The 24,866-nt window shown below is 46.3% G+C and overlaps 1 protein-coding gene across 8 annotated transcripts in view; it reads right to left on the reverse strand.

Moving 5' to 3' along the window:
* Positions 1-24,866, reverse strand: part of SAMD4A (sterile alpha motif domain containing 4A) — a 215,115-nt gene that overhangs the window by 36,130 nt on the left and 154,119 nt on the right. For 5 of the 8 annotated variants that reach the window (XM_043548839.1, XM_043548838.1, XM_037901262.2 and 2 more), the window contains 3 exons: positions 15,646-15,909; positions 5,531-5,640; positions 3,416-3,502 (listed from right to left, as the gene is read on the reverse strand). In XM_043548839.1, coding sequence (XP_043404774.1) covers positions 3,416-3,502; positions 5,531-5,640; positions 15,646-15,909 — 461 coding nt within the window. The remainder of the gene's footprint in view (positions 1-3,415; positions 3,503-5,530; positions 5,641-15,645; positions 15,910-24,866) is intronic. The other 3 variants (XM_043548842.1, XM_043548844.1, XM_043548843.1) reach the window with 1 other exon arrangement.

The following is a 24,866-nucleotide window of genomic DNA, read 5'->3' on the forward strand; positions in this document are numbered from 1 at the left end:
TCCCACCCTTCAAGAAAGCAGAGACCTTGCAATTTCCACAGGAATCACATGAGAACAGCACATGACATTTCAGTGCTGCCTACCGTGCACAAAATTCAGTCTCTAACCTAACCCTATCCTGGCTCTGGCTCTCAGTACTGCCTTCTTGGCCCATGTCTGGCCCAGCTATCCACCCACATACCTAAAACCCTTGTCCAGGCTCTTATCAACTTGTGTCTCAAATGCTGCAACATGGCTCTCTCTGGACTTGACAAACGCAATCTTGCCGTGCTCATCTCCATTCAAAATGCTGCTAAGATCATTTTCCTACCCAGTTGTTTTGACCATGTCGCCCCTTCACTGGCTCCCCCTTCTCTACCACATCAAACATAAACTACTTGTCCTCACTTGCAAGGCCATGCATGGCCTAACCCCAGCTGATCTCGTCTCTCATTCACTGTTGAAAGGCTGATTCCTGCCTCCCACAATGCCAGACTCCATCACCCACTTGTTACATTTTCAAGCAAGCGCCTTCCTGTTTTCTCCCATGCTGCCCCACCCCCTGGCAGGAGCTCCCTGTAAACATCCACAAAGTCACTTCTTCATTCTCCTTCAAACCCCTGCTTGCTTGACAGTGGTTAGGCTGCTGGTGCCCTGTGATCACTTCCTGTGATGCTGACCCATATTGTCTCCTTGTCCTCCCCGTCTGTTTCTATCACTAGGTGTCTCTCATCTTACACTTAGACTGTAAGCTCCGTGGAGCAGGGACTGCCTCTTTGTTCTGTGTTTGTACAGCACCTAGCACAATGGGGTCCTGGTCCGTGACTAGGGCTCCTGGGAGTCATGGTAATAGTACTACCACCACCACATATGGTTTCTCAGCTTTGAAGTGGCCGGGGCAGTTTATTACTGTAGTCTGGAACCCGCCTATAGAATCACAGTGCTTTGAAGACACAGCTGGTCTTTGGGTCATTTCTGTGAATGAGGAGTGATTGGAGAGGGAGATATTTCACTGGAATCCTCCATGGGTGAAATCCTGGCCACGCTAAAGTGAATGGGAATTTTGTCAGTGGGGCCAGAATTCCACCCCATATTTCAAACGTGATCTTAAAACCCTCCCAACGTTTGTATTCCTTCCAGTGGTTCAGAATGAAAAATGTTGGCTTCTTAATCCCGGCTGACTGCATATTTGTGTGCGTCACAGCCGTTCTCCTTCCGCAGTTCGGGTTCAATCCTCCCTCCCGCCCGCAGGGAAACGCCAGTGAGGAAGGCGGGAAGGACTGCATCTTGCTCTTAATATGGGCCAGACTCGTCTCCCGTTTCTCAGGCTACTGGGTCTCACTCAAACTACTCTTGAGGCATCACTTCCGACACAAAACCAGAGCAGACAAGCTCCTGGGGAAAGCGCGATGGATGAACATATGAAAGATACATTAAGAGAAAGCACATGTGGTGTCACAAGCCAGCCTGACCTGTGGGGTGATTGTTTATTTTCCCCATCACTCTTCACCACCTGCACTCCCGGCTCCATCGCTCTGAATTACATGGAGTCGGTGTGCAGCTAGTCGGGGACCCATTGTGTTAGCCGGGTGCAGCTCCTTTACGGGAAGAAAGAAATGTTCACAGGAGGTGCTTGCCCAGAAGATCAAGTCACACACATGCTCCTGGTTAGTTAAAATAAAGGAAGGAAAACTAGAAAAACAGAGACACATGCTCCTAAGTAATACAGCCCACGGCCAGCTTTTACTCCTGGGCCCCACTCAAACCATCCACAGAACCACAGCCCCAGAGTCCAGGCAAATCCCACTATATCGCTGGCAGTCAAGAGCAAACACTACTATTTATCCCATCTTATTGGATAGCCTGTGTAGCTCATTGTGTCAGCCAAACTTGGGTTACATTCCTGTAGTAACGACAGTCAATCAATACTGTATTTCAAACTTCATGAAGAGGAGGGGGAAGAAAGGCTGTGAAACTGCCTAGAAAACACATCCAAAAAGCAAACTCAATCCAGTCGTCTGTCTATTGGATGTAATGATTGTTATTAATGTACAGAGGGAAATACAGCTTTACTAACTCCTACAGTTCCATAAATAAAATCCCATAGTTTAAACATGCAAAATAAAGTGGTGAGTGAACCAAAACACCAATAAATCGCAATGCGCAGCATAATTATTGAACAGCTCCTAGTCAGAAGCTGTGCATAGAAAGATTGATGCGATATAACACAACAGAGGAACAACAAACAGCGAGGTGTTGGACTGAGTTGATACTGGTGGGTGTGCTATTGCTGGTTCTTTTCCGATGGCTCCATCAGTTTCAGCAGAATTTAAACTTTCATTACAAAGAACAAAAAGAAGTTTGACCTCTCTGGCTGCCTAGAGAACCTGCTGAATGTGAACGGATGCAGTGCGGCTTTCCTGAGTCGTCAGCCAGCCAGCCTAGAAAGCTCACTGTGACAGCCAGGTCGTGCTCCTCCTCTGCAGTGAGGGCCTGCTGACAGCCCGGAACCACACCAGTTCTGCTGAGAAAGAGGGGGAGGGCAGGGCTGTGGGATCCCACCCGGGGGGGTCTTGAATCCCATGCATGCCAAAGCGCTGCTCACAGGGGCTCTCTCCTCTACGGTGTGTGCGAGGGAACAGAGCAGCAGAGGGACCTGCAGGTGATCATGTGGTTTCACCTCCATGTGTCACACAGGGTCAGGGGCGCAAGTACCAGTAACACTGGTGACGTGGAGTGGCACTCCCTGTCTCACACAGGGTGCATCTACCCAGGATCTGGAAGGGGGTCTCCCAGCTCGGGCAGACATACGTATGCGAGCTCTGCTCGACGCAGCACACTAAAAATGACAGTGTGGCTGTGGTGGGATGGGCGGTGGCTCAGGCTAGCTGTCCGAGTGTATAACTTGGGGGTTGGTACTTGGGTTGCTTGCCTGAGCCACCGCCTTGGCTGCCGTGGCCACACGATTGTTTTTAGAGTGCTAGCTCAAGCAGCCCTAGGACGTGTACGTCCACCCAAGTTAGGAATCATCTTCCCTGCTGCTGTGTAGACGTACCCACCGAGAGTGGGCAGGCAGGGTCAAGGAACGGGCGGAGCACTGGCCACAACTCAAACTGGCCAGGCAGTGCCAGGGCATGTACGCTGTGCTAGGTACAGGACTGGTGCAGGTTACAACCTCCCGGAGCTGGGGGAGAACCAGGAGGCAGCTTACACCTCGGTACAAAAGCCAGTGGGGCAGCCTGCTGATAAAATGCAGTGGTTGGTACAGCAGTGCGTTTGTGATACACTTAACCAAATGTGGCAAACCCAACGAAGAAAATGCTCAATGAAAAAGATGCACTCTGTGGGAAATACCCAGCAATAACCAAAAAGGACTTTATCGGAGAATTAATTCCTGGCTATTATTTTAATTGAAAAAGAAGCAGAAATAACTTACCCTTTCTAAAGACTTGAGAAGATTCTGCCTCTCTTTCAGCTTTTGGATACTGATGACTATTTTGTGCCTTGCACCTTTGGTAACATTCTGTGAAGATACAGTACAATGTGACATTCACATCTCCACCAGCCAGCAGGATGCACAAAAATCCTTTCTTTCGTAAGTGAAAAGAGCTGCTGTTAATTCAAGAAACCTCTGAATTCAGGGATAATCAGAGAGGCACAGGGTCTAAGGAAACAGCTTAGAAACCCATTGAAGATATAGATTTCTCACTGGCTTGTGCACCCTCCTTTGGAGTGGCAATATTTATAAGTGCTCACAAGGGACGAAAGGTCTTCTCAGAGACTTAAGAAAGATGTTTTTAAATCCAGTGTCAGGTCTGGGAGCAGAGCTACAGCTCTCGGTGCCAGCACACAGTTTTCTGTGATTCAAATCAAACAAACACTTGGCCGAAACTGAAAAAATTGCCCTCTGCCACCTGCTGCCTTTGATCACAGTTTGTTTGCAGTTGTTCACAGTTCTCTAGGGAGCTGACTCGGCAAGCCTTACTCTGGCAGAGTAGAATGTACTATACACTGACACGAAGAGAAGGCCCACTGATTCCAATGGGACCACTTGTGTCATTAAATGTACAGATCTCACTACAGTTTTAAACTATTTTGCACAAGGTGTGGCAACGTTGAGAAAAGCAATCCTCAAAAAAAAAACAAAAAACCCTCAGAGTTAGGAACCGAAATAGCGGCACCCAGCCTGATTCACTACCGTGGTAGTCCAGTTTATGCTGGGGTAATTCAACAGTGTTATCCCAGCTCCACATTGGTGTATCTCCACTCATACCCTGACATAAAACTGGAGTAAGAGTGTGGTGAATCAGGCCCCCTGGCTCTAAGAGAGGTGTGAGAAGCTTAGGCCTGGTCTACACTTCAAAATTAGTCTACACTTAAAAAATTTCATGCCCCGAGCACTATAGTTGGGCAGCCCTAAGTCCAGTGTAGACACACCTAGGACAGCGGAAGAATTCCTCCATTGACCTAGTTACCGCCTCTCGGAGGGGTGGATTAACTCCATTGACATGCCCTTAGAAAGCTGCCTGGTCCCTTTCATTTTAAGGAAAGCTTGGCTCGGACATTGCCAGTTTCCTTCCTCCAGTGCAAGTCAGTGTTTAGGCCATGTCTACACTAGCACTTACGTAGGCAAAACTTTTGTCACTCAGGAGTGTGAAAAAAATCCACACCCCTGAGCAACATAAATTTTGCAGGCATAAGCACTTGTGTGCAGAACGCTGCGTCAGCAGGAGACGCTCTCTGCTGACATAGCTACCACAGCTCGTTGAGCTGGTTTTATTCTGTCGATGGGAGAACTCTCTCCCATCAGCATAACGCGGCTAAACAAGCGCTCTTACAGCGGCACAGCTTGTAAGTGTAGACACGGCCTCAGTGAAGGCTCTGGAAAGTTTAGAAGGGGCTGAAGAAATTGGAAGTTAAAAAAAAGACCCTGTCAAAAATCAGCTGAGCACCTATATAGGCCTTGAACCCAAAAAGAGGAGAGTATCCTTCTCCGGCAATGAAAGTGTTACCAGATCATTCATTCCATCAAACTTTTGGAATCATAGCTCAGAGGAAAAACAAATCTATTTGCAACACGGCAGCAGCATTTGATTTATAAAGATGCTAATCAGATCTATTTATCCCAGGGATAACATGGATAGCAATCTATTAAGGAGATTTTAAAAGGAACAAATAAGTCAGTCACCAAATTCCCGTTGATTTTCAATGGGTGTTGGATGTCTGAATGCCATTTGTGCCTCTGAAAGTGTCCTCCTTAAAGTTCAGTGGTGAAAGCCAGTGCACATCTCCCATTGACTTTGATGAGATGAGGATTTCACCCCATGACTTCACTGACAAGCTTTTGGCCAAGTCATTTTTGGATACAAGGTGTCGTTTGCCCCTCACCCCTCTCCCCCAGTGTGTTTTTGGCATTTTTTTGCAATGTTCACAAATGATGCAAAGTTTTCAGGGAAACCTATCAACAAACTGAACAAACAGAGCGTTTTTAATCATGACAACACTAGAAAAAGTACGTGACTAACTGTTTTATAGCTAATTTGAGACATACTTGTGCCTCGAGCTGGCATTCAGTAAGTGCCATCATTTCTTCATATGTCATCTGGGAGAAAAGAGCTGCATACTTGTGCAGGCGGAGACTCTTCAGCCAGGCAGGAACATCTGCAGCACAAAGGCAAGTCGACAAAACGCCCTGTTATTTGATGACACTATTTAACAACATAACATAAAATCAACAACAACATGAGGAGTTTATTAGGCAATGGATTCCTTTTGTTTTCCACAGGACTCTTGTACTGATAGCTCCAAAAGTTTTATTGCACTTTGATGTTAGCAACGAAGGCTGGAATGTGCCTAAGGATATACGTCCCAAGTTCCCACTGATTTCAATGGTGTTTCAGATGCATATTCATTGGCAGGATCAGTCCCTTGATGTGGGGCATTTCCTATTGGATCTGATTGCCCTTTATGAGCCACGGTGAAGTAGTTTACTGTCTTTTGAAGATTCTTCTTAATTCCCTATTCACATTATTGTTTTTAAATAGTGTTACATCTTAGACAGAAATGTATTCACCGCACTGAGACAAGACAGAGGAAATGGCGTGGCCTTCTGATCAAGAGTCAGGTCTTACAGAGTTGCAAACTTGGCAAATAAATAATTAGACTCAGGGCCGACCTTAGGGAGAATGGTGCCCTGGACGAACTTGTATTTTGGCTCCTGCCCTTAATGCTTCCCTCAACGCTCCAGTGCCCGCCAGGCCTGGGCAGCCAACTTGATCCCCTCCACGCCCCCATCACAGCTTGACCCTGGCTGAAGAGCTGCGTGGAGATGGAGAGCACTGATAGCACGATACCCCAACCCCATAATGGCCCCACAGACACACTGAATGGGGAAGGGGCTCCCGCAGTGCAGCACACCCCACTGCAGAGCTTTGTGGGGCCACAGTCCCCTTCCCTACACCCTGGAGGCTGGGGGAGCCCAGACTCTGATGGCGCTGGCGGGAGCAGAGAGCCAGCCCCGCGGGCAAGCAAAAGGCAGTACCCGGGGGGAACTGAGCTCCATGGCGGCATGCGCCCATCCACTGGGCGCTGCTCTGCACCGCTGCTGCCCGCAACTCTCACGCCCCCTTTATCTTGCTGCTGCTGCCACCTTGGGCCTCTTCTGGGCTCACTGTGTAAAGATGCAGCGGGTCTGCCCCCAGCCCACGCTTCCCTCCTCTTCCTCTGCTCCTTCCCTCGCCTGCATGGCACAGGGTGGCCCTTCTCCGCTCTTCTTCCTCACCCCCCAACTCCAGTTTCTTTGCTTCTCTCTCCTGCTCGAGGAATCACTAGCTCCTGAACAAAATCCTTTTCCTTGACTTGCCTGTCCAAAAGGTCTGTATCCCAGGGTCCCAGTGGGCCCATTACACAGCCCTGCCCCCAGACTCTCCATGCCCCAGCCCTGTCCCCCAGACTCACCAGTCCCCAGTCCTGCTTCGCCACCGCACCCTCTTGGGTGGTCACCCACCCGTCAGGCTGGCCCTTAGAGTCATGAGGTCGACTGGAGCTTGATCCGATACTCCCTGAACTCAACGGACGGGCTTCCATTAACTTCAGCGGACCAGACCCCTTTGGTCACTGGGGATGGGCATAATCTACATATTTAAATAGCTGTCCAAGCCCTAAATGAGGCCTAAGAACTCATAAAACTCCACTGTTGCGCAATGAGAGATCAATGCCTGGATGGAAACCCTATTTAATGTGCGTGCAGGGTGCCTCTCCATGGGGCTTGTGTGGTACAGTTACATCAGAGTAGCTACAATACTGCAAATACCCCCCAGGAAAGGGAAGACCTTCGTTTCCATATTTTCTGGACTCTGAGAAATTAGTGAGTGGGTTTTAATGAAAATGAGCAAAACACTACTTCCACCACCACTCACGCTCACACACACACACATACACACACACAGATTGATGAAAAGGGGGAAAAATTCAAAATTCAGAAGTGTAGCTTAGTATAAAATCCAAACTCCATCATATTACCTGAAACTTGCTTTCTTCCCAGTTCTATTCTGCTGTACAACATCCTACAGCCCTGGTTCTGCAAAGCACTTAAACACATGCTTAAGTTCCACTGTTGTTAGGTATACACCTAAGTACTTTGCTAAGCAGGGATGAATTTAAGCACGTGCTTATGGCTACGCATACACTTAAATGCGTTGCTTAATTGGGGCCTAATATCAGAACCTGAATCTACCTGAATTTTTGTTTTAGCATCACGTTTCCATTTAGACTATGGACATTTCCAACACACACCCTCTTTACAGAATTTCTGACAACATAAAAAGTTGTGGTGATTTCTTATTTTGCCGTACTTTTTTTCCAGTCACGTAGAAATGGCATGGTTATAATGGGCGACTGACTAGCTCCCAGATCAAGCAATAAATGCATATAGAAATGGTAGGTAAAAAGCCACTGGGTGAGGAGGCTACTTAGACCTTTGGGGCTTGTTTGCAGTCTATTCCTGTCAAGGGTCAGGGTGAGCTCATCTTCCAAGATTTCCCACCCCTGACACATATCCAAATGGCTCCATGTCACTATGACCTTCCTTTCGGAAGGGAGGGCTGGACAAATCTCCCTCTGCAGAGGTGTTCAGTATATTCCTGAATTGAGACACTAAGCGCTCCCCCTACAAAGAACCCAGCACACGCTCAGCTCACTGCAGCCTGGAAGCCGGACGGACTTCTGCTTTGATCCTTCGCTTACTGAAACCAATGGCAAAACTCCCATTGGGCTGAACTGGAGCAGAGAGGGCATTCTGATTGCTGCAGTGTCACTAGACCGTCAAGTCTTATATGCTGGTCGGGGCAAGCCCTCTCCTTGCTGGAACTACTCGGGACGGCTTCGGCTGCTGGGGCAGGACGGTGGTAGCCTGCTCCGGATGGGAGAACTCTCTGTGCTGCAGAGACCCATTCTATGGGCGTGCCACATACAGAGAGCTTGGTGATGGGCTGGGAGAGGATTAGGGTCAGGACTGGTGGGTCTGCAACTGAGTGGGGACATCAGCCTGTTTCCCCCTTGGCAAAGGAAAGGGGGTGAGATTCCCACCGCCCTGAGGCTGCAGTAACAGCTGTGCAGTGACTGCAGCATGTTGGAAAGCACTCCTCCTTACCCTGGTTGCTTGGGTTATTCGCTAGAGTGCACTAGGCCCTTCAGGAAATATTTCTCAGGGGGTTGTAAATTACAAAGGCATGTTACAGCTGCAGACAGTTCAACTTTAACCAGTTCCATCAGCGTCAGAAGGGCACGTTCCCACAATCTCAGACTCTGAGTCGTGATTCCCAGGGCTGAAAGTTACCTAGTGCCAGCTGTCACTGGGTTGGAAAGCCTTGAAGTACGTTTCTTACCAAAATGGTTCTGAGACGCTCAGTTCACCTAACACTCCAGAAAGAGTCAGTGGGGTGAAGCGTCAAATGCAGTTACCTAAATGAGGCCCACTCCCTGGATAACTTTGTGCATAAAGACATGACAAGGCCCATACAAATACAGTATTTAGGAGCACAATGGACAGAAGAGCAACCTAAGCTCCTTCACTTGACAGTTTAGCCCAATATGTCTAACCCGCCCCCTCTCTCCATTGGAAAACCATCTCACAGCACCTTCCTCAGCAAGTCATACCAGTGCAGCTATTTCTCCAGGTCTGGGTACATGGAGACGTTTACCCTGTGTTCTGCGCGTTAGTACGTCTTAGTGAGAGCGTCCCAGCATCTTCCTGCTTGACCTTGGCTCCTGCACACAGAGGAGCTGTTTGCTGAAGGTCTCACCCCAAACTCAATTCGAAAGTAAACAGAGGAAATGCCAAGTAGCCCAATCAGCAGTATTTAGCTCAAGTTCCTTGGCCTCAGTCACCATCCCAGGTCATTTAAATTAAATGACTTAAATGCTAGATTTTGAGAGGGAAGGAAGAAAATGATAATTGCAAAGCAAACATGGGAGCCAGGTACACACCAAGCCGGAAGGTCTAAAGTAAGCACTATTCCAAAAACCCCTGACATGCAACTGTTTTACAAACGCTCCAGTTAGACCCTTACCCCAACGGCAAGCTGAAGAGTACAGCAACAGCAAGCCTCTGGTTTCTAGTGTAAATGGATGTAACCCAACCCAGCATGAGCACCTGTTTTAGATGGAGGAGCCACATCTGTCCCCATGTCCCCAGTGGGCATCTGTCCTCAACATATGCATACGCTGCCAGTAAAGCATGTTGGGACGAGTCAGGACGAAGGTGCCAGCTCGATGTACGCGATTATTCTCCATAAAAGATGGCACTGAACCTCAGGTCAGAACCACCCTCATGGTCGGCAGAACTTCAGCTCACCCAGCTGGGGCCCACCTCTGCCTGTGATGGGGCCCTTCTCACTGGTGATGCTTCCACAGGAAGTCCGACGTGTAGCCTTGAGGAAACTGGAGCGGGAAGGGCCAGACGGTGCTCACAGCACTGAGCCCATCATAAGGGGCTGCAGTGCAGAGCCGCACGACCCCAAGGGGAGCACCAGGGGTCTTCAGCGCCCCTGTGCGCATAGAGTGTATGCAAACCGTGACATCCCTGTCGCAGACTCAGCATACGCCCCCACCCTGCACCTGGCCAGCCAGCTCCAATGGGGGGCACATAGTGGTGGCAGTATGATTATACCTTAGGTGGTATGATTACGCCTTCCACCCTGCTTTCTTGAACTAGGCAGGAGAATCCTTAAGTTCCCCTCAGTGCAGAGTCCGCAATTCTATGAGCTGGGCCGGGGGCAGAGGAAAGCTCCTTACTCCCCCTCCCGACTGTGCACCGGCAAAAGGGCCAGATAGACTCTAGCCCCATGAAAGGAAAATAGGGTGCAAAGGGGGGGAAATTACAAGGTGTTGAGCTCTTTTAGACCATTTAATGGCAGTACCTGGAAAATCACCATGCAGGATACAGTTATTACTCCCTAATGATCTGCCGCACGGCCAAGTGCTGAGCTATTCTGCACACATGCAGGGTTACTCTTGACTCACCCGTTACTAATAGTTCATTACTCAGTCACCGTGTGATAGTTCTGAAACACTGCGCCCAGCGTTAACTGAGTGTTTTTTCATGCCAGGTGTTTCTAATCAGTTATTCAGAAAATTCGTCCTCTATATTTTGAACAGAAGTCTGGAGCTAACGGGCCAAATTCTGCTCTCAGGCCTTGTCTTCACTCTGTGGGTGTACTATACTGGTAATATGCTATATAGCTATACCGGTATAATCATACCGGAAAACCCTTCTAATGTAGGTGCACTTACACTGGCAAAAAAGTGCTTCTGACAGCAGAGTTTATTCTGGTTTGGTGAGCGTACCCGAGTCTAGTCGTAAGTTCTCTTATGCCAGGAGAGCTGCATCTACACTAGGGGTTTGGCCACCATAGTTATGCCACCAAAATAATCGCACCCCTAACAGACCTAGCGAACCATGCTATGAACACCTCACAACTATTCTCAAACCCTTGCCAGCCTCTCCCCTCAACCGCTCCCCAAATCCAACCCCAAGCAGAGTTTAGAGCCTGTAAAGGGAGAAGTGCCAGAGACTCCATAAAATCCACGAGAGGCTTCACTTTTGCTATTGATTTTATGTAGAAGGTACTCAAATGGGCGTCAGTATAAAACCCTAAAATAGACAGATAGGGTATGTCTACATGGGCTATGAGGCTGTTTAATTGTAATGTAGATGCTCAGGAGGGTCCCAGAGCCTGTACTCCAGCCTGAGCCCGAATATCTACACCACTATTGATCAGCCCTGCAGCCTGAGACCCATGAGCCCAAGTGAGCCACGGGTGTTTAACTGCAGTGTAGACAAACCCACAAATATGCTGGCAGAGATTGTAAGGGTAGACCTACCCTCAGATACATCAGTATAAACTCCACTGACCGCTACAGCAAAGGTAAGATAATGCTACGATATAAACTAAAGTAATTCAGGAGAGACCCTGGATTTGCACCAATATATCTAAAAGCAAAGTTTGGCCCACAGCATGTAGTTTCCGAAGAGACCACGCCTTCCTTTAGCTGCAAGGCAATGTCTTCTGCAAAGGTAAGGGAACTGGGTGGAAGATATTAAATTATGGGGCTAAATCAGCGACTCTCACCTGCACTTCTGCTGCAGCTGAATCAACGGTTTGCAGCTGCATCTTAGAACTCTGTCTTTTCACAATTTCAAAGCCACTCACTATGCATCATTTTTATCATACTCGAATACGAAATGGACACCTCTGCAACGTGCTGGGATCCACTCCTGACACTGTATGCACGCAAGCGACCCTTACTCACATGGACAGTTCCACCAGCTTCAACTGCTACTTATGTGAACAAAGCGCACCCATGTGAGTTTGGGTTCCAGGACTGGGCTGGTAATGGAACGCTAGACATAGAAAATTCACAAGTTGCATTTCTGAATGAATAATGCATCTCGTTGTATGTTGCTGATGCTAATCCACTTACTCTTTCTCATTCTTAGGGTGTAGACTTCATGCTGCCAGCCCAGTTACACATTGTAGCAGTGCATAATCTGATAGTTTAGATGAGAGGATAATGGGCTATGGAGAACGCTGGTTTGCATCAGCTGAGGATCCAGCCCAATATTTAGTTCCACCAAAAATATGATCAAAATGCTAGCATTGTAACTCAGAATCTTGACTTCTCTTTTTGATGTCCATTTCAGAACATGTCTAGAGTGCACAGGAGAACTGGCAATCATACCTTCCTGCACTGAGACCACCTGCACACAAAACTCAGAGACTACGGACCTTGGGAGATAATGCAAAATATCCAGTTCCTAGTGACAACCACCGGAGCCACTGCCTGGCACTAACATGATGAAAGATAAGGAGGACTTGTGGCACCTTAGAGACTAACAAATTGATTTGAGCATAAGCTTTCGTGAGCTACAGCTCACTTCTACTCTGAAATCTGTCATGATGAAAGATGGAACCCCCAACATCAGGATAGGTAGATCTGAAAGGCCAGAAAGTTACAAAACTTTTGAACAGCAGCTCTCAAACCATTGCAATATTTTTGGCAGCTCCCACTGTATGGTTGGTGAGATTCTGGATAAAATATCGAGACACAGAGCTTCCGGTCCTGCTTGCCTGTCCTCCATATTATTCTTTTTATTGGTATATGTTTCGCTGCAGCCTGATGATGTGCTCTAGTGTCACATAACAGCTCAAGAGCATAGCAGAACCAGAAGCCTATGTTTAAAACACCATCGCCCTGCTGTTGTAGATGAGGAAGCTGAGAGGCAACATGCTGAAGAAAGGAAAGAGCTAATGGGTACATTTACTCTGTTGAGCAATCGCCATGAAACAAAGGAATCTGAACATCCTGGCTGAATGCAAGAACAACTTTGCTCATAGATCGTTCTAGGAGAGGACCTTGGAAGAACTAGGCAAAGAAGCAAGGAGTTGAAAGTGTACATATTTATGCTTGGTCAGCGGAATCCAGTGGTTGTAGTTGCTGACAAACAGTCTTGTAAATAATGTTTGCTTTGAAAAAAGGAGAGGGGAAATGAGTTTCCTTTCCCTAAGCCTGTTTCTCTTTGGAGCAGGGAATTTCTTTATTTTTGTGTACCAGACAATGCTGGGCACATTGTTGGTGCAAAACAAGGATGATGATGATGATGATGATGGGTGGAGAAAGATTAAGCAATTTCTGCCCCTTTGTCTTTATACTACATACATATATAAGTAACTAAAATAGGGAAAGAACAAGTTAAGAATTATTTAGACAAGTTAGATGTCTTCAAGTTGGCAGGGGCTGACACAATACATCCTAGAATACTTAAGGAACTGGCAGAAGAGATCTCTGAGCTATCAGTGATTATCTTTGAGAGGAGGATGGGAGAGATCCCAGAGGCCAGGAAAAGGGCAAATATAGTACCTATCTATAAAAGGGTGAATAAGAACAACCCAGGGAATTGTAGACCAGTAACTTAACTTTGGTACCTGGAAATATTATGGAGCAAATAATCAAACAATTGATTTGTAAGCACCCGAAGATAATAAGGTTAGAAGGAAAAGTCAACAGGGATTTATCAAGAACAAATCATGTCAAACCAACCTAATATCCCTTTTTGACAGGGTAACAAGCCTTGTGGATAGGATGGAAGCAGTAGATGTGAGCTATCTTGACTTAAGTAAGACTCTTGATACTGTCTCACATGACTGTCTCATAAACAAACTAGGGAAATATAGCCTACACAAACCTACTATAAGGTGGGTGCACAACTGGTTGGAAAACCATACTCAGAGAGTTATCAATGGTTCACACTCAAGTTGGAAGGGTATAACGAGTGGGGTCCCACCAGGCTCTGTCATGGGTCTGGTTCTATTCAATATCTTCATAAATTATTTGGATAATGGCATAGAGAGCACACTTATAAAGTTTGCAAATGATACCAAGCTGTAAGGGGTTGCAAGCGCTTTGGAGGACAGGTTTAGAATTCAAAATGATCTCGACAAACTGAAGGAAATGGTCTGAAATAAACAGGATGAAATTCAATACGGACAAAGGAAAAGTACTACACCACTGTGTTTTCCTCAAGTGTCCTTGGCTAATGGCAGCACAGCTCCTAGAGGAATTAGTGAAGGGACACTCCTCTGCTGATTCTGATTAGCTGCTCCGCACTGATCTCTCCAGGCTCTTTAGTACATGCTGTATTTGATTATTATTTAGTGTTTATATTACAAGAACTGGTAGTCCTAACTGAGATTAGGATCCCATTTTGCTGGACACTGTGTGCATTGCATCGGGCTTGTCTACATGGGGAAATTTACTAACATAGCCATATGGGTAATTCTTATTCCAGAATATGAGTGTCCACATGGGGAGTTGCACTGGTGTAACTATACCAGTAAATCTCCCTGTGCAAACAAGCCCTAACACACAGTCCCTGCCTCAAAAAGCTTATAACGTAAATAGACAAGACAGATAAAGGGTGGGGGAGAAACAGAGGCAGGAAGTGACTTGCCCCTGTTCACAGCACAGGGAATAGAACTCACTAATCCAAAGCAACACTAGAGTGTGGAGGCCAGTGACAGAGAAAGGTGCATGTCAGAACTAATGTGAAACTGAAATGGGGCCAGTAGGTGATATCTTTGCGGAGTCCATGAGACATTTCCAAGCATCTGGTTTGCAGGATTCAGTCAACCTCAGTACAGTATTGCCATTCTCAAACACAGTATCATTTTAAAATACATTCTATATAATAATAATTTAAAAAAAACCCCTTGACATTTGAGGCCCAGATCCTGCAGTCAAGTCCACCCTGAAGATCTGATTGCTGGGTAGGGGCCTTAATGGGTTACTTAGAATTCTGCATCCTCTCAAAGGATAGTTAGTTTTATTGCTAAAAAGCAGTTAAAAATGCAGGCGTAGTGGAAAATTCAACCAAACCGCACAGAAGAAATTCAATTCAAATAAATATTCTTTCTCAACTACAACTTTTCCAAATACCTGGTGGTATTCTTGTTCCACCAAACTCCACAATGGTAAATCACACATGGCATGCTAAGCTTATACTATGCTACTTTAGACAATAATAAAAAACAAAACAATACAACCCTCCACCCTGCCCAAGAGGATCAATTCTGAACTTAAGGCTGCACATTATAGAGATACAACCTAGCTTTTAAAATAGCTGATGGTGTGAAGTGAATTGTGGTCAGATGGCATATTGACACATCAGAGCATCTTGTAATACACCATGAAGGCGGCACAGATCGAAGAACATACTTTGTGTAGAGAAATGCCCACTTGCTCCACTAACCCTATGGTACTGGGTAGCACTCATTTGCTTAGCCTGAAACTAATGCTGAAATGAAAATAATCTTTTGCAAGGCAATGTTTATTTCTCCACTCAAATTAAGCTTTGTGCAAAGATACTGGTATTAAAACATTAATATTCACTAGTACAAAGAGCACATAAATGTATCTTAAGTATACACTGGCTGGATTCTCAATGAAAATGAAAAAAAGCTGTCATCTTACGGAAAGTTAGGGGAATATCTTTTCCTTCTATCTATCCCTGTCTTGCCATCTTTTCTTTTCAAATTGGGAACCATATATAATTGGAGCAGAGCCTGTTTCTGGGGGGCGGGGGCAGCAGGGTGTCTCATTTTCACTCACCTTTCATACCACTCCCTTCTTCCTGGAATGTGTTACGAGCAGAAGGCTGATCTTCTAAATGTTCACTCCCACCACTTCCCGAAGAGGCTACACTGCTCTGTGGAGACAGGGGGGCGTGATCGGAGGGGATGCACTGGGGTCCTCTAGCTCGTAAATCCTCATGAGACATCCATCCATGTCCTAGAGGCTGGTTTGGCACATTCATGGGTGGGGTAAGGGACACAGATCGTTTCAAAGGGCTGTGGTGTGTCTGGCCTGAGAGAACTGAAAAAAAATAAAATTAAACAGGTTATTCCCCCCCTCACGTTCTGGGATGCAGCAGAATCCCCAGTGAAGCTAATTAGTTAATCATGGTGTGTACTGCTTGCTTCCAGAACAATTTCATGACTGGCTGCTAGTACCTGAATCATAGCCTGATCTTTCTTTTACCTTCTCAGAAACAGGAAAGACACAACACCTCAAGCAGGATGGGATCACACGATCCAGATCTAATCGCTTAGGAAAAAATGTTGCACGGACTTGATTTCTAATTTTTAAAAAATCGTTAAGTTTTTCACTCTAAAATTATTTTTTCCTGGCATCAAGGGCATAGTTACATGCAGGACAGAAAACACAGGTAGTATGAGGCTACATATATTCTGTTGCTACCATTTGTCTTCATTTCTGCACAGACTATTATCTGTCTTGCATAAAAGATGCAGTGGTAAAGTTTTAGATGGAGCAGGAATTTTCAGACAGCTACACTTAGGACCACAGAACTTGCCACAGTGGATCAGACCCATACTCCCCCTAGTTCTGCATCCTCTCTGGTGGCCTGCACCAGATGTTTCTGAAAAAGGTGAAATAAAATCCCCATAATGCAATTATGCAACACCTTGGCCATAGGGGAAGTTTCTTCTTACTTCCCTTAGGCAAGTGGTCAGCTTATGCACCAAAGCATGAGCATTTACATCCCTTATAGTTGTTATCCTATCTAATGTAATTGGATGGCTCATCATCCATATAAATGTCTACTCCTTTTTGAATCCTACTAATCTCTTGGACTCAAAGAGTATGTCTACACTGCAAAGAACGGTACCAAATCTTTGAGCCCAGGTCAATTCACCTGGATTCGTGGGGTTTGGGCTGCAGGGCTAAAAACAGCAGTGTAGACGTTTCAACTTGGGTTGGAGCCCAGGCTCTGAGGCCCTCCCCCTTGCCGGGTTTCAGAGCTTGGGCTCCAGCCCAAGCCTGAATATCTACAATGCTATTCTTAGCCTGTCAGCCAGAGACAAATAACCCAGGTTCTAGAGTAGCAGCCGTGTTAGTCTGTATCCGCAAAAAGAAAAGGAGGACTTGTGGCACCTTAGAGACTAACAAATTTATTTGAGCATAAGCTTTCGTGAGCTACATCAGAATGCATCCGATGAAGTGAGCTGTAGCTCACGAAAGCTTATGCTCAAATAAATTTGTTAGTCTCTAAGGTGCCACAAGTCCTCCTTTTCTTTTAACCCAGGTTCTGACACTCTGTGCTGTGGGTCTTTCTTTGCAGTGTAGTCATACCCAACCAATCTATGATTAATAATGAGAGCATCACAACAGAGAGGAGCCTAGCAGGTGGGCTATAAAGTGCATGTCTTTCAACCTTCCAGAAAAAACAGACATCAGAAATTATGCTATAAATATGCCTATGTGACAAACAGATTAATCAGATTCCCAAGAATCTCTCTCTTAGAACCGTTTGAGGTTTTTCTCTCCGGTTATATATGTATTTACATTTTCCCTGACTGATATATTAACATAACCCTGTTCAATTTGTTTTTGGCAACTAACATTTACAATACTAGGGAAAAGAAGAACAATGCAAACTCCTGTGATTTGGGATTATTTCTTGGAGAGTTTTAGCAACATCTGAGAGATTTCAAAGCTGGGTGTGTATTTACCTGGCTTTGAGTTTAAATAGCAATGCAGATGCTCTTGCTTGAGAAGTTAAAAAAAAAGAAGTTTTAGGATTTCTGAGACTTTTCTGGAAGAGTGTTTAATTCTGAATATAATTTAAATGCAATTATTTTATTGAAGGATCTGAGTTTCAGGCTACTACTCAAATACATTTCAACATTTTTTCAGTGACCTTTCAAGGTACCATCTAATTAATTTTTAGGGGCCTGTCAATGAGCCTCTCTCGTCAGTTCATTTTGGTTGTAAATAGGGGCAACTTGAAGTGTGTGGGGGAGAGGAGGGAAACTGAGGACTTATCTCTGTTTTCTATGGGTTAAATGTATCTGAAAAGATTGCTCTGTTTTGCTTCAGAAAATTCAAATTCAATTATTTGTAGAGTCATTAATTTGACACAGACTGACTGAACTACAGATGCATTTAGGGTATTTGTTTTAATCTAGATAAGTAAGGTTTAAACGTCCATTTAAACACGTTTTATTATAGTGCATTGAATGGAAGTGGTCAGTTTTTGGGGGGGCTGTTTGCTCCAAGTCAAAATACTTCTGGATCCACTTGTTTGCAGGTTCTAGTAAACTGCTCTAACTGGTGATCTTGAGTTTTAATAGTGGTCTCTCGGTGGCACATCTGTTAAAACAAACAGAACATCAGAAAATTCCAGCTGTGCTGGGGAAGTCTGTTTGATGGGCCTACTGACAGACTGGCCAGGGGAAATGTAGTTAACTTTCTTAATATTTAAGTGTTGGCAATTAGTCTTCTGTGTTCAGAACCTCAGGCACAAGTTCCTAAATCGGTCCGGATGTAAACTCAAGACAGGATGGGTTATGTTGTGATGGCTACCAGAAATGGCTCTGATTTATATATTTCCAGAGGAAGGCTTAATTTCTGCAGAAAAGAGCAAATTCTGCCGGAAGAAGCTCATTACACAACACAGGCAGATTCCTTCACATCCCTGATTTCTGACTGCTTTAACTGTAAGTTTCATCATCAGGCTCAGAAGAGGAGATATGCAGTAAAAATACCCCAGGTTTCAATTTCAGCTATTTCTCTGGTGAAAGCATGTCACCAAGACATTCTTGACTGACCAGAAGCACAGAGACAAGACGAACAAATAGTGTAAAAAGGGGGAAAAGTGAGTGAGAAACTCAGTAACTTTGTTTATTTCGCGGCTGGTATTATTTATTTAAAAGTGGCCTGCTCCTGTGCATAATCTAATAGATGACAACACGAGCACGTAGACTCCTCCAACTTCTAAAGAGTTCCTTGGTCTTCAGGTTCTTGCTGTAAGAGAATCTGGTGCCTCTTGAGAACGTAGCAGAACATTGTGCAGGTAGACTAATTGGTTCTCTCTCAATTAAACAATTTGAAGAAAGTGACTCCCTCCAAACTTTTCATGACACAGTAAAAGATGCGTCAATGGGTACTTGGTATTACTTTAAGAGCAGTGCTAAATATTAAATGGTTACTTACTGTTACCGTGGTTCTTTGAGGAGTGCTGCAGATGTGTATTCCATTTAAGTATGTACGCGCCCAGCACGCTGGAGCTGGAGATTTTGTCTAGAGGTACCCATAGAGGGGTGGTGCTTGCGCCTTGTGGCTGCAGCCCCCCTCCCCTGACTAGATGTGGCAGCGCTGCTCTGACCCCCTCCTTAGCTCCTTTGAACTGAACACCTATAAGAGGGGACTCTGATGCAGAGGAGACAGAGGGTGGGTCGTGGAATACATGTCTGCATTACATCTCAAAGAATCACAGTTAAAATAAGTAACCATTCCTTCTTCTTTGAGTACATGCAGATGTGTATTCCACTTAGGTCACCTCCAAGCAGCGGTGCTCGGAGTCTATTGAAATAAGGATCACAGGAGCGCCCTTCTGAAGTTTGCATCCACTCTGGAAGATGCAGTAATGGCATAATGGCCTGTAACTGTATGATGGAGGACCATGTGGCAGCCTTGCAAATATCCAATATGGAAATGTCACTGAGGACCACTATTGAAGTTGCTTGAGCTCTTGTTGAAGGAGCTCGCATTCACTGAGGAGACATAGCCGAAGCTATTTCATATGCAGTCTTGATATAGGATGTTATCCATCTAGAGATGGCCTGTGAAGAGACGGCTGGGCCCTTCATGTGGTTTGCATATGACATGAACAGGCGAGGTAAAGCATGAAATGGTTCAGTCCTATCCAGATAGGAAGCTACACATCACCTGACATCCAAGGTACGTAGAGGCTGCTCCTCTGGAGATGAATACAGCTTAGGAAACAACACAGGTAAATATACTGCATGGTGCAAATGAAACTGAGAAACCACTTCAATCAAAAATTTAGGGTGTGGTCACAAAGTCACCTGGTCTTCAGAGAACTGTGTGTAAGGAGATCTTGCCATCAGAGCCTGCAACTCTTACACCCTTGTTGCAGATAATAATCGCTACCAGGAACTCAGTTTTCTGACATCAAACGGGCAGTAGACCAGATGCTAGGGGCTCGAATGGGGGACCCATTAGAACCATCAGAGCAGTGTTTAGGACTGGCTCTCATAGCGCAAGATATAGATGTAGATGGAGAAGCCCTTTCAGAAATCTCATCACCATGGCATTGGGGAAGACGGATTTTTCCCTGGACATGTGGGTGAAATGCAGATACTGCTGCCAGATGTACTCTCAATGAACTAAGCACAAGCCCCAACTTCTGACGGTGTAGCAGGTACCCCAAGATGTCCTGGACTGAAGTCTGCATTGGTTGGATCATGTGGGCCAAAGACCATACTGAAAACCTCTTCCACTTCGCTAAGTAGGCCATCCTGGTAGGGACTTCCTACAGATGAGGACTTGTTGGACAGCCACTGAGCACAGCTCTTCTTCGTTCAACCATGCAGCAGCCATGCCATGAGATGCAGGGAGCAGAGATTGGGATGGAGAGGAAGCAACATGGGAGGCTGAATCGACAGCGTGAGAAGGTCGGAGAACCAGCACTGGCTTGGCCATGCCCGTGCAAGGAGACTGAGCTTGGCCTCATCTGCCCTGAGCTCGAGGGTTACCTAAGAAATTATCGGGATGGGGGAAAGGCGTATAAGCTAGTCGACTACAAACTGCAGTGGAAAGCGTCTGAGGGGGAGCTTGGACTGAAGCCCCCACCCAGAGAGTAGAACAGGTGACATTTCCTGTTCTCCCTTATAGCAAACAGGTTGACTGTAGGAATGCCCCATGATGCAAAGATGACCTGCAGGACACCACCTATCTTCAGGGACCACTTGTGATGGTCCACGAGATGATTCTGTACCCCGGGCAAGTGGACAGCTCTTGGAGTAATGTTCTCCTCAATGCAAATTCATTGCCTCTAGGCAGAGTGCCCTGGAGTATGCTCCTCTTTTTTTATTCACATAGTACATCATGGTGGTATTGTCGGTAAGTATGTGAACCACTGTCTGATATGGTCATGGAAGGCACGACATGCCTTGTGGATGACCTGAAGTTCCAGCACATTGATATGGAGTGAGGCCTCCTGCTCAGACCACAGTCTCTGTACCTTCAGCGACCCCAGGTATGCCTCCAACCCAGCAAAGAGGCGTTGGTAATAAGTGACTTGGTTGACGATGGCCGGACAAAGAAAATGCCTTGGCAAACATTCTGTGGATAGGTCCACCACTGCAAGGAGTCTAGGACCGGTGGAGGAAGACAATCAAGTCTGTCCAGAGAATGAAGAGTAGGACAGTAGATTGTCCTGAGCCACATTTGAAGGGGGCGAGGGCACAACCTTGCAAACGGGACCACCTGCATGCAAGCGGACATGTGCTCCAGCAGTCTCAGACACATTTGAATGGTCATGGAAGGCTGAAATTGCAGACTGAGGCAAAGATTTCAAATTATCTGAAAACTGTCGGTCGGCAAGAATACTCTCTATGTCATGGAATATAATAGCATCCCAATTAACTCCATTTTTTGAGTGGGAGCCAAAGATGATTTTCTGGTATTTAGAATGAGACCCAAACACAGTTAAGCACATGCAGAGTGGGACTGATGTGAGCAAGAACTTCCTCTCTGGATCTGCCCCTCGGTGACCAGTCGTTGAGGTACAGGAAGATGTGGATTCCCTTTTTTCTGAGATGTGCCGTAACCACGATCACACATTTGGTGAAAACTCAGGGGTGGAAGAGAGGCTGAACGGGAGGATGTTGTATTGAAAATGGTGTTCTCCCGTATACAGTGGGTACCGGCATCTCCCTCGTCCTTACCAGACTCGAAGGATGCCAGGAGGTCAGAACTGGAGTCAACAGTACAAGGAAGGGTCAGAAGTACCCACACTGTCCTGCACGCTGGCGCCAGCTCTGTGCCAGTCCGTGCTTTTCCTGAGGGAGGCAGAACAGTCGGCCCAAGACCTGGCGAGATCTCGATCAGTCTTATGTGACCTCTTCCTCGGCGCAGTCAACGGGGAAAGGCTCCTCCATTTCTTCAGAGAGGCACCTGCTCCAGAACGTGAAGAGGCAGCGCTCTCGGGGCCCGAGGGTCATCATCCACCAGATGAGGGACTCAGTACCAGATCAGGCCACATGGCCTGTCCGAGCAGATGGTGCGTAAGGCGAAGGTCCCAAGCTACCCAAGTTCTTTTCTTGAACAATCTACAGATCATGCAATGCCCCTGGAGGCGAGCTGTGCTGAGACAGAGCAAGCACCACGGGTGGGGATTGCTCCTCCACAGTAAGGACAATGTTTAACTCCCAGTGAGTGCATCACCGCGGGAACAGACTACTAACTAACACTAACTACTAGTTTATATACAATAAGAAGCGAGACTAAGTCTATTTGCAAGGTTGTGAGGCTAAAACTCACACAGAGCTCTGACTCCAACCACAGGCAGTAAGAAGGAACTGAGGGGGGTCGAGGCAGTGCCGCCTCATAAAGCTAGGGGAGGAGTCACAGCCCCGAGGTGTGAGTGCCACCCCCCTATACGTACTGCTAGACAAAATCTCCGGCTGTGGCGCCCTGGGCATGTACACATCTAAGTGGAATACACGTCTGCATCTACCTCAAAGAAGAATTAAACATTCCTAAGGGTTGTGGGTTTCTTGCCGGGAAGCTAGATACATTTAAGAATCTCTGGTTGGACAAGACGGGTCAGTGAGCCCTGATAAAAGTGCAGGGAAGATGAATGAGGCATCCTTGCCTTTGCAATCATACTCTGAAAGTTAGTGACACACTTCAACTCTGCACTTCTCCTTGCTGAACCTCATCAGATTTCTTTTGGCCCAATCCTCCAATTTGTCTAGGTCACTCTGGACCCTATCCCTCCAGCGTATCTACCTCTTCCCACAGCTTAGTGTCATCCACGAACTTCTTGAGGGTGCAATTCATCTCACCATCCAGATCATTAATGAAGATGTTGAACAAAACCGGCCCCAGGACCGACCCCTGGTGCACTCCGCTTGGTATCGGCTGCCAACTAGACATCGAGCCACTGATCACTATATGTTGAGCCCGACGATCTAGCCAGCTTTCTATCCACCTTATAGTCCATTCATCCAGCCCATACTTCTTTAATTTGCTGACAAGAATATCGTACCATATCAAAAGCTTTGCTAAAGTCAAGTTATATCACGTCCACTGCTTTCCCCATATCCACAGAGCCAGTTATCTCATCAGAGAAGGCAATCAGGTTGGTCAGGCATGACTTGCCCTTGGTGAATCCATGTTGACTGTTCCTAATCACCTTCCTCTCCTCCAAGTGCTTCAAAATGGATTCCTTGAGGACCTGCTCCATGATTTTTCCAGGGACTGAGGTGAGGCTGACCAGTCTGTAGTTCCCTGGATTCTCCTTCTTCCCTTTTTAAAGGATGGGCACTATATTTGCCATTTCCCAATCGTCCAGAACCTCCCCCAATCACCACGTGTTTTCAAAGATAATGGCCAATGGCTCTGCAATCACATCAGCCAACTCTCTCAGCATCCTTGGATGTATTAGATCTGGACCCATGGACTTGTGCATGTCTAGCTTTTTAAAATAATCCTTAACCTGTTCTTTTCACCACTGAGGGCTGCTCATCTTCTCCCTATACTGTGCTGCGCAGTGCAGCAGTCTGGGAGCTGACCTTGTCTGTGAAGACCGAGGCAAAAAAGCATTGAGTACTCCAGCTTTTTCCACATCGTCCGTCACTAGGTTGCCTCCCCCATTCAGTAAGGGTCCAACACTTTCCCTGACCTTCTTCATGAGATACTCATGCATCTGCAGCAGTACATCCTATCACTCTGAATGCTACCCAAGATGGTGGACTAGGTTATTGCTCCTCCTGAATCATTCTGGGGAGACCTTCCTCAGACACTCTTTATTTGGAGCACTGGGGTTTAATGGGGCAGGGCCCAGAGCATGCAGATCGTTGTCTGTGGGGAGGTAAGCCATTCGTTTGTCAGTCCTAATTTAGATCATTAATTCGCTTCTCTGTTGCTGCTCTGATCCTGCAGCCCACACTCATGCCAAGATCTCATTGCCTTCAGGGGGAGCTTAGCTGTGTGTTGTAGACACACCTAGCCCTTATGAGGGTGTAGTGTAGCTTCCCTCGATAGCATGGTGAAGGGATTGGGGTCCATAAGCCAGTGTTCCCTCTGCTGTGCTTTGTTCCCCAAGGGGAGCTGGCAGGCAGCGATGAGGAAAGCACATGCACTGCAAATGGGTCTGTCCCCCGCACTTGGAAGAAGCAAGAAAGGTCAGTTCATCCCCCCAAACACACCCTGAGGCACCTGAGCGAAGGCCAGCCACACTCTGGGAGTTAATTATTAATTGTGAGGGCCTAGATAGGCTCATTAAATGGTTTGTGTCCCAGGGAAAGTTGCACTAAATGATCTGGAGCCAATTTTCCCCAATGGTGTTTGGAATTGCCAGATACTGCAGTCTATCTCTCAGGTTTCAAACCAATTTAGACTTAAAATTAATAGAAAAAAACCTCATGACAACGCCCTGACCTACTCCAGACACTGCTGGGATGCAGAACTCTTCCTAGCAGAGCCAGGATTTTGAATGTACTGTAGCAAAGAGAGGCTAATAACTTCTTCTCCAGATGATTGAGGCTATGGTTTACAACAGAGAAGACATTTTCATCTAGTCTGCAGAAACAGCTACTGGAGAAAGACTTGAAATTTGCAATCCTTTATTCAGGAACCCTGGTGTGTGGTCTGTGGTAGCCAGTCAAGGCCAGCTCCTCAGCTGCTGTCAATCTGCATAGCTCCTTTGGCACATTAGATAACACTAACTGCATTACAGTTAAAAGACTGACGTGCAGGAAGATCCTGAAACTTATTTA

The sequence above is a fragment of the Chelonia mydas genome, chromosome 6 (genome assembly GCF_015237465.2).
Source record: "Chelonia mydas isolate rCheMyd1 chromosome 6, rCheMyd1.pri.v2, whole genome shotgun sequence".
Taxonomy (NCBI): Eukaryota; Metazoa; Chordata; order Testudines; family Cheloniidae; genus Chelonia; species Chelonia mydas.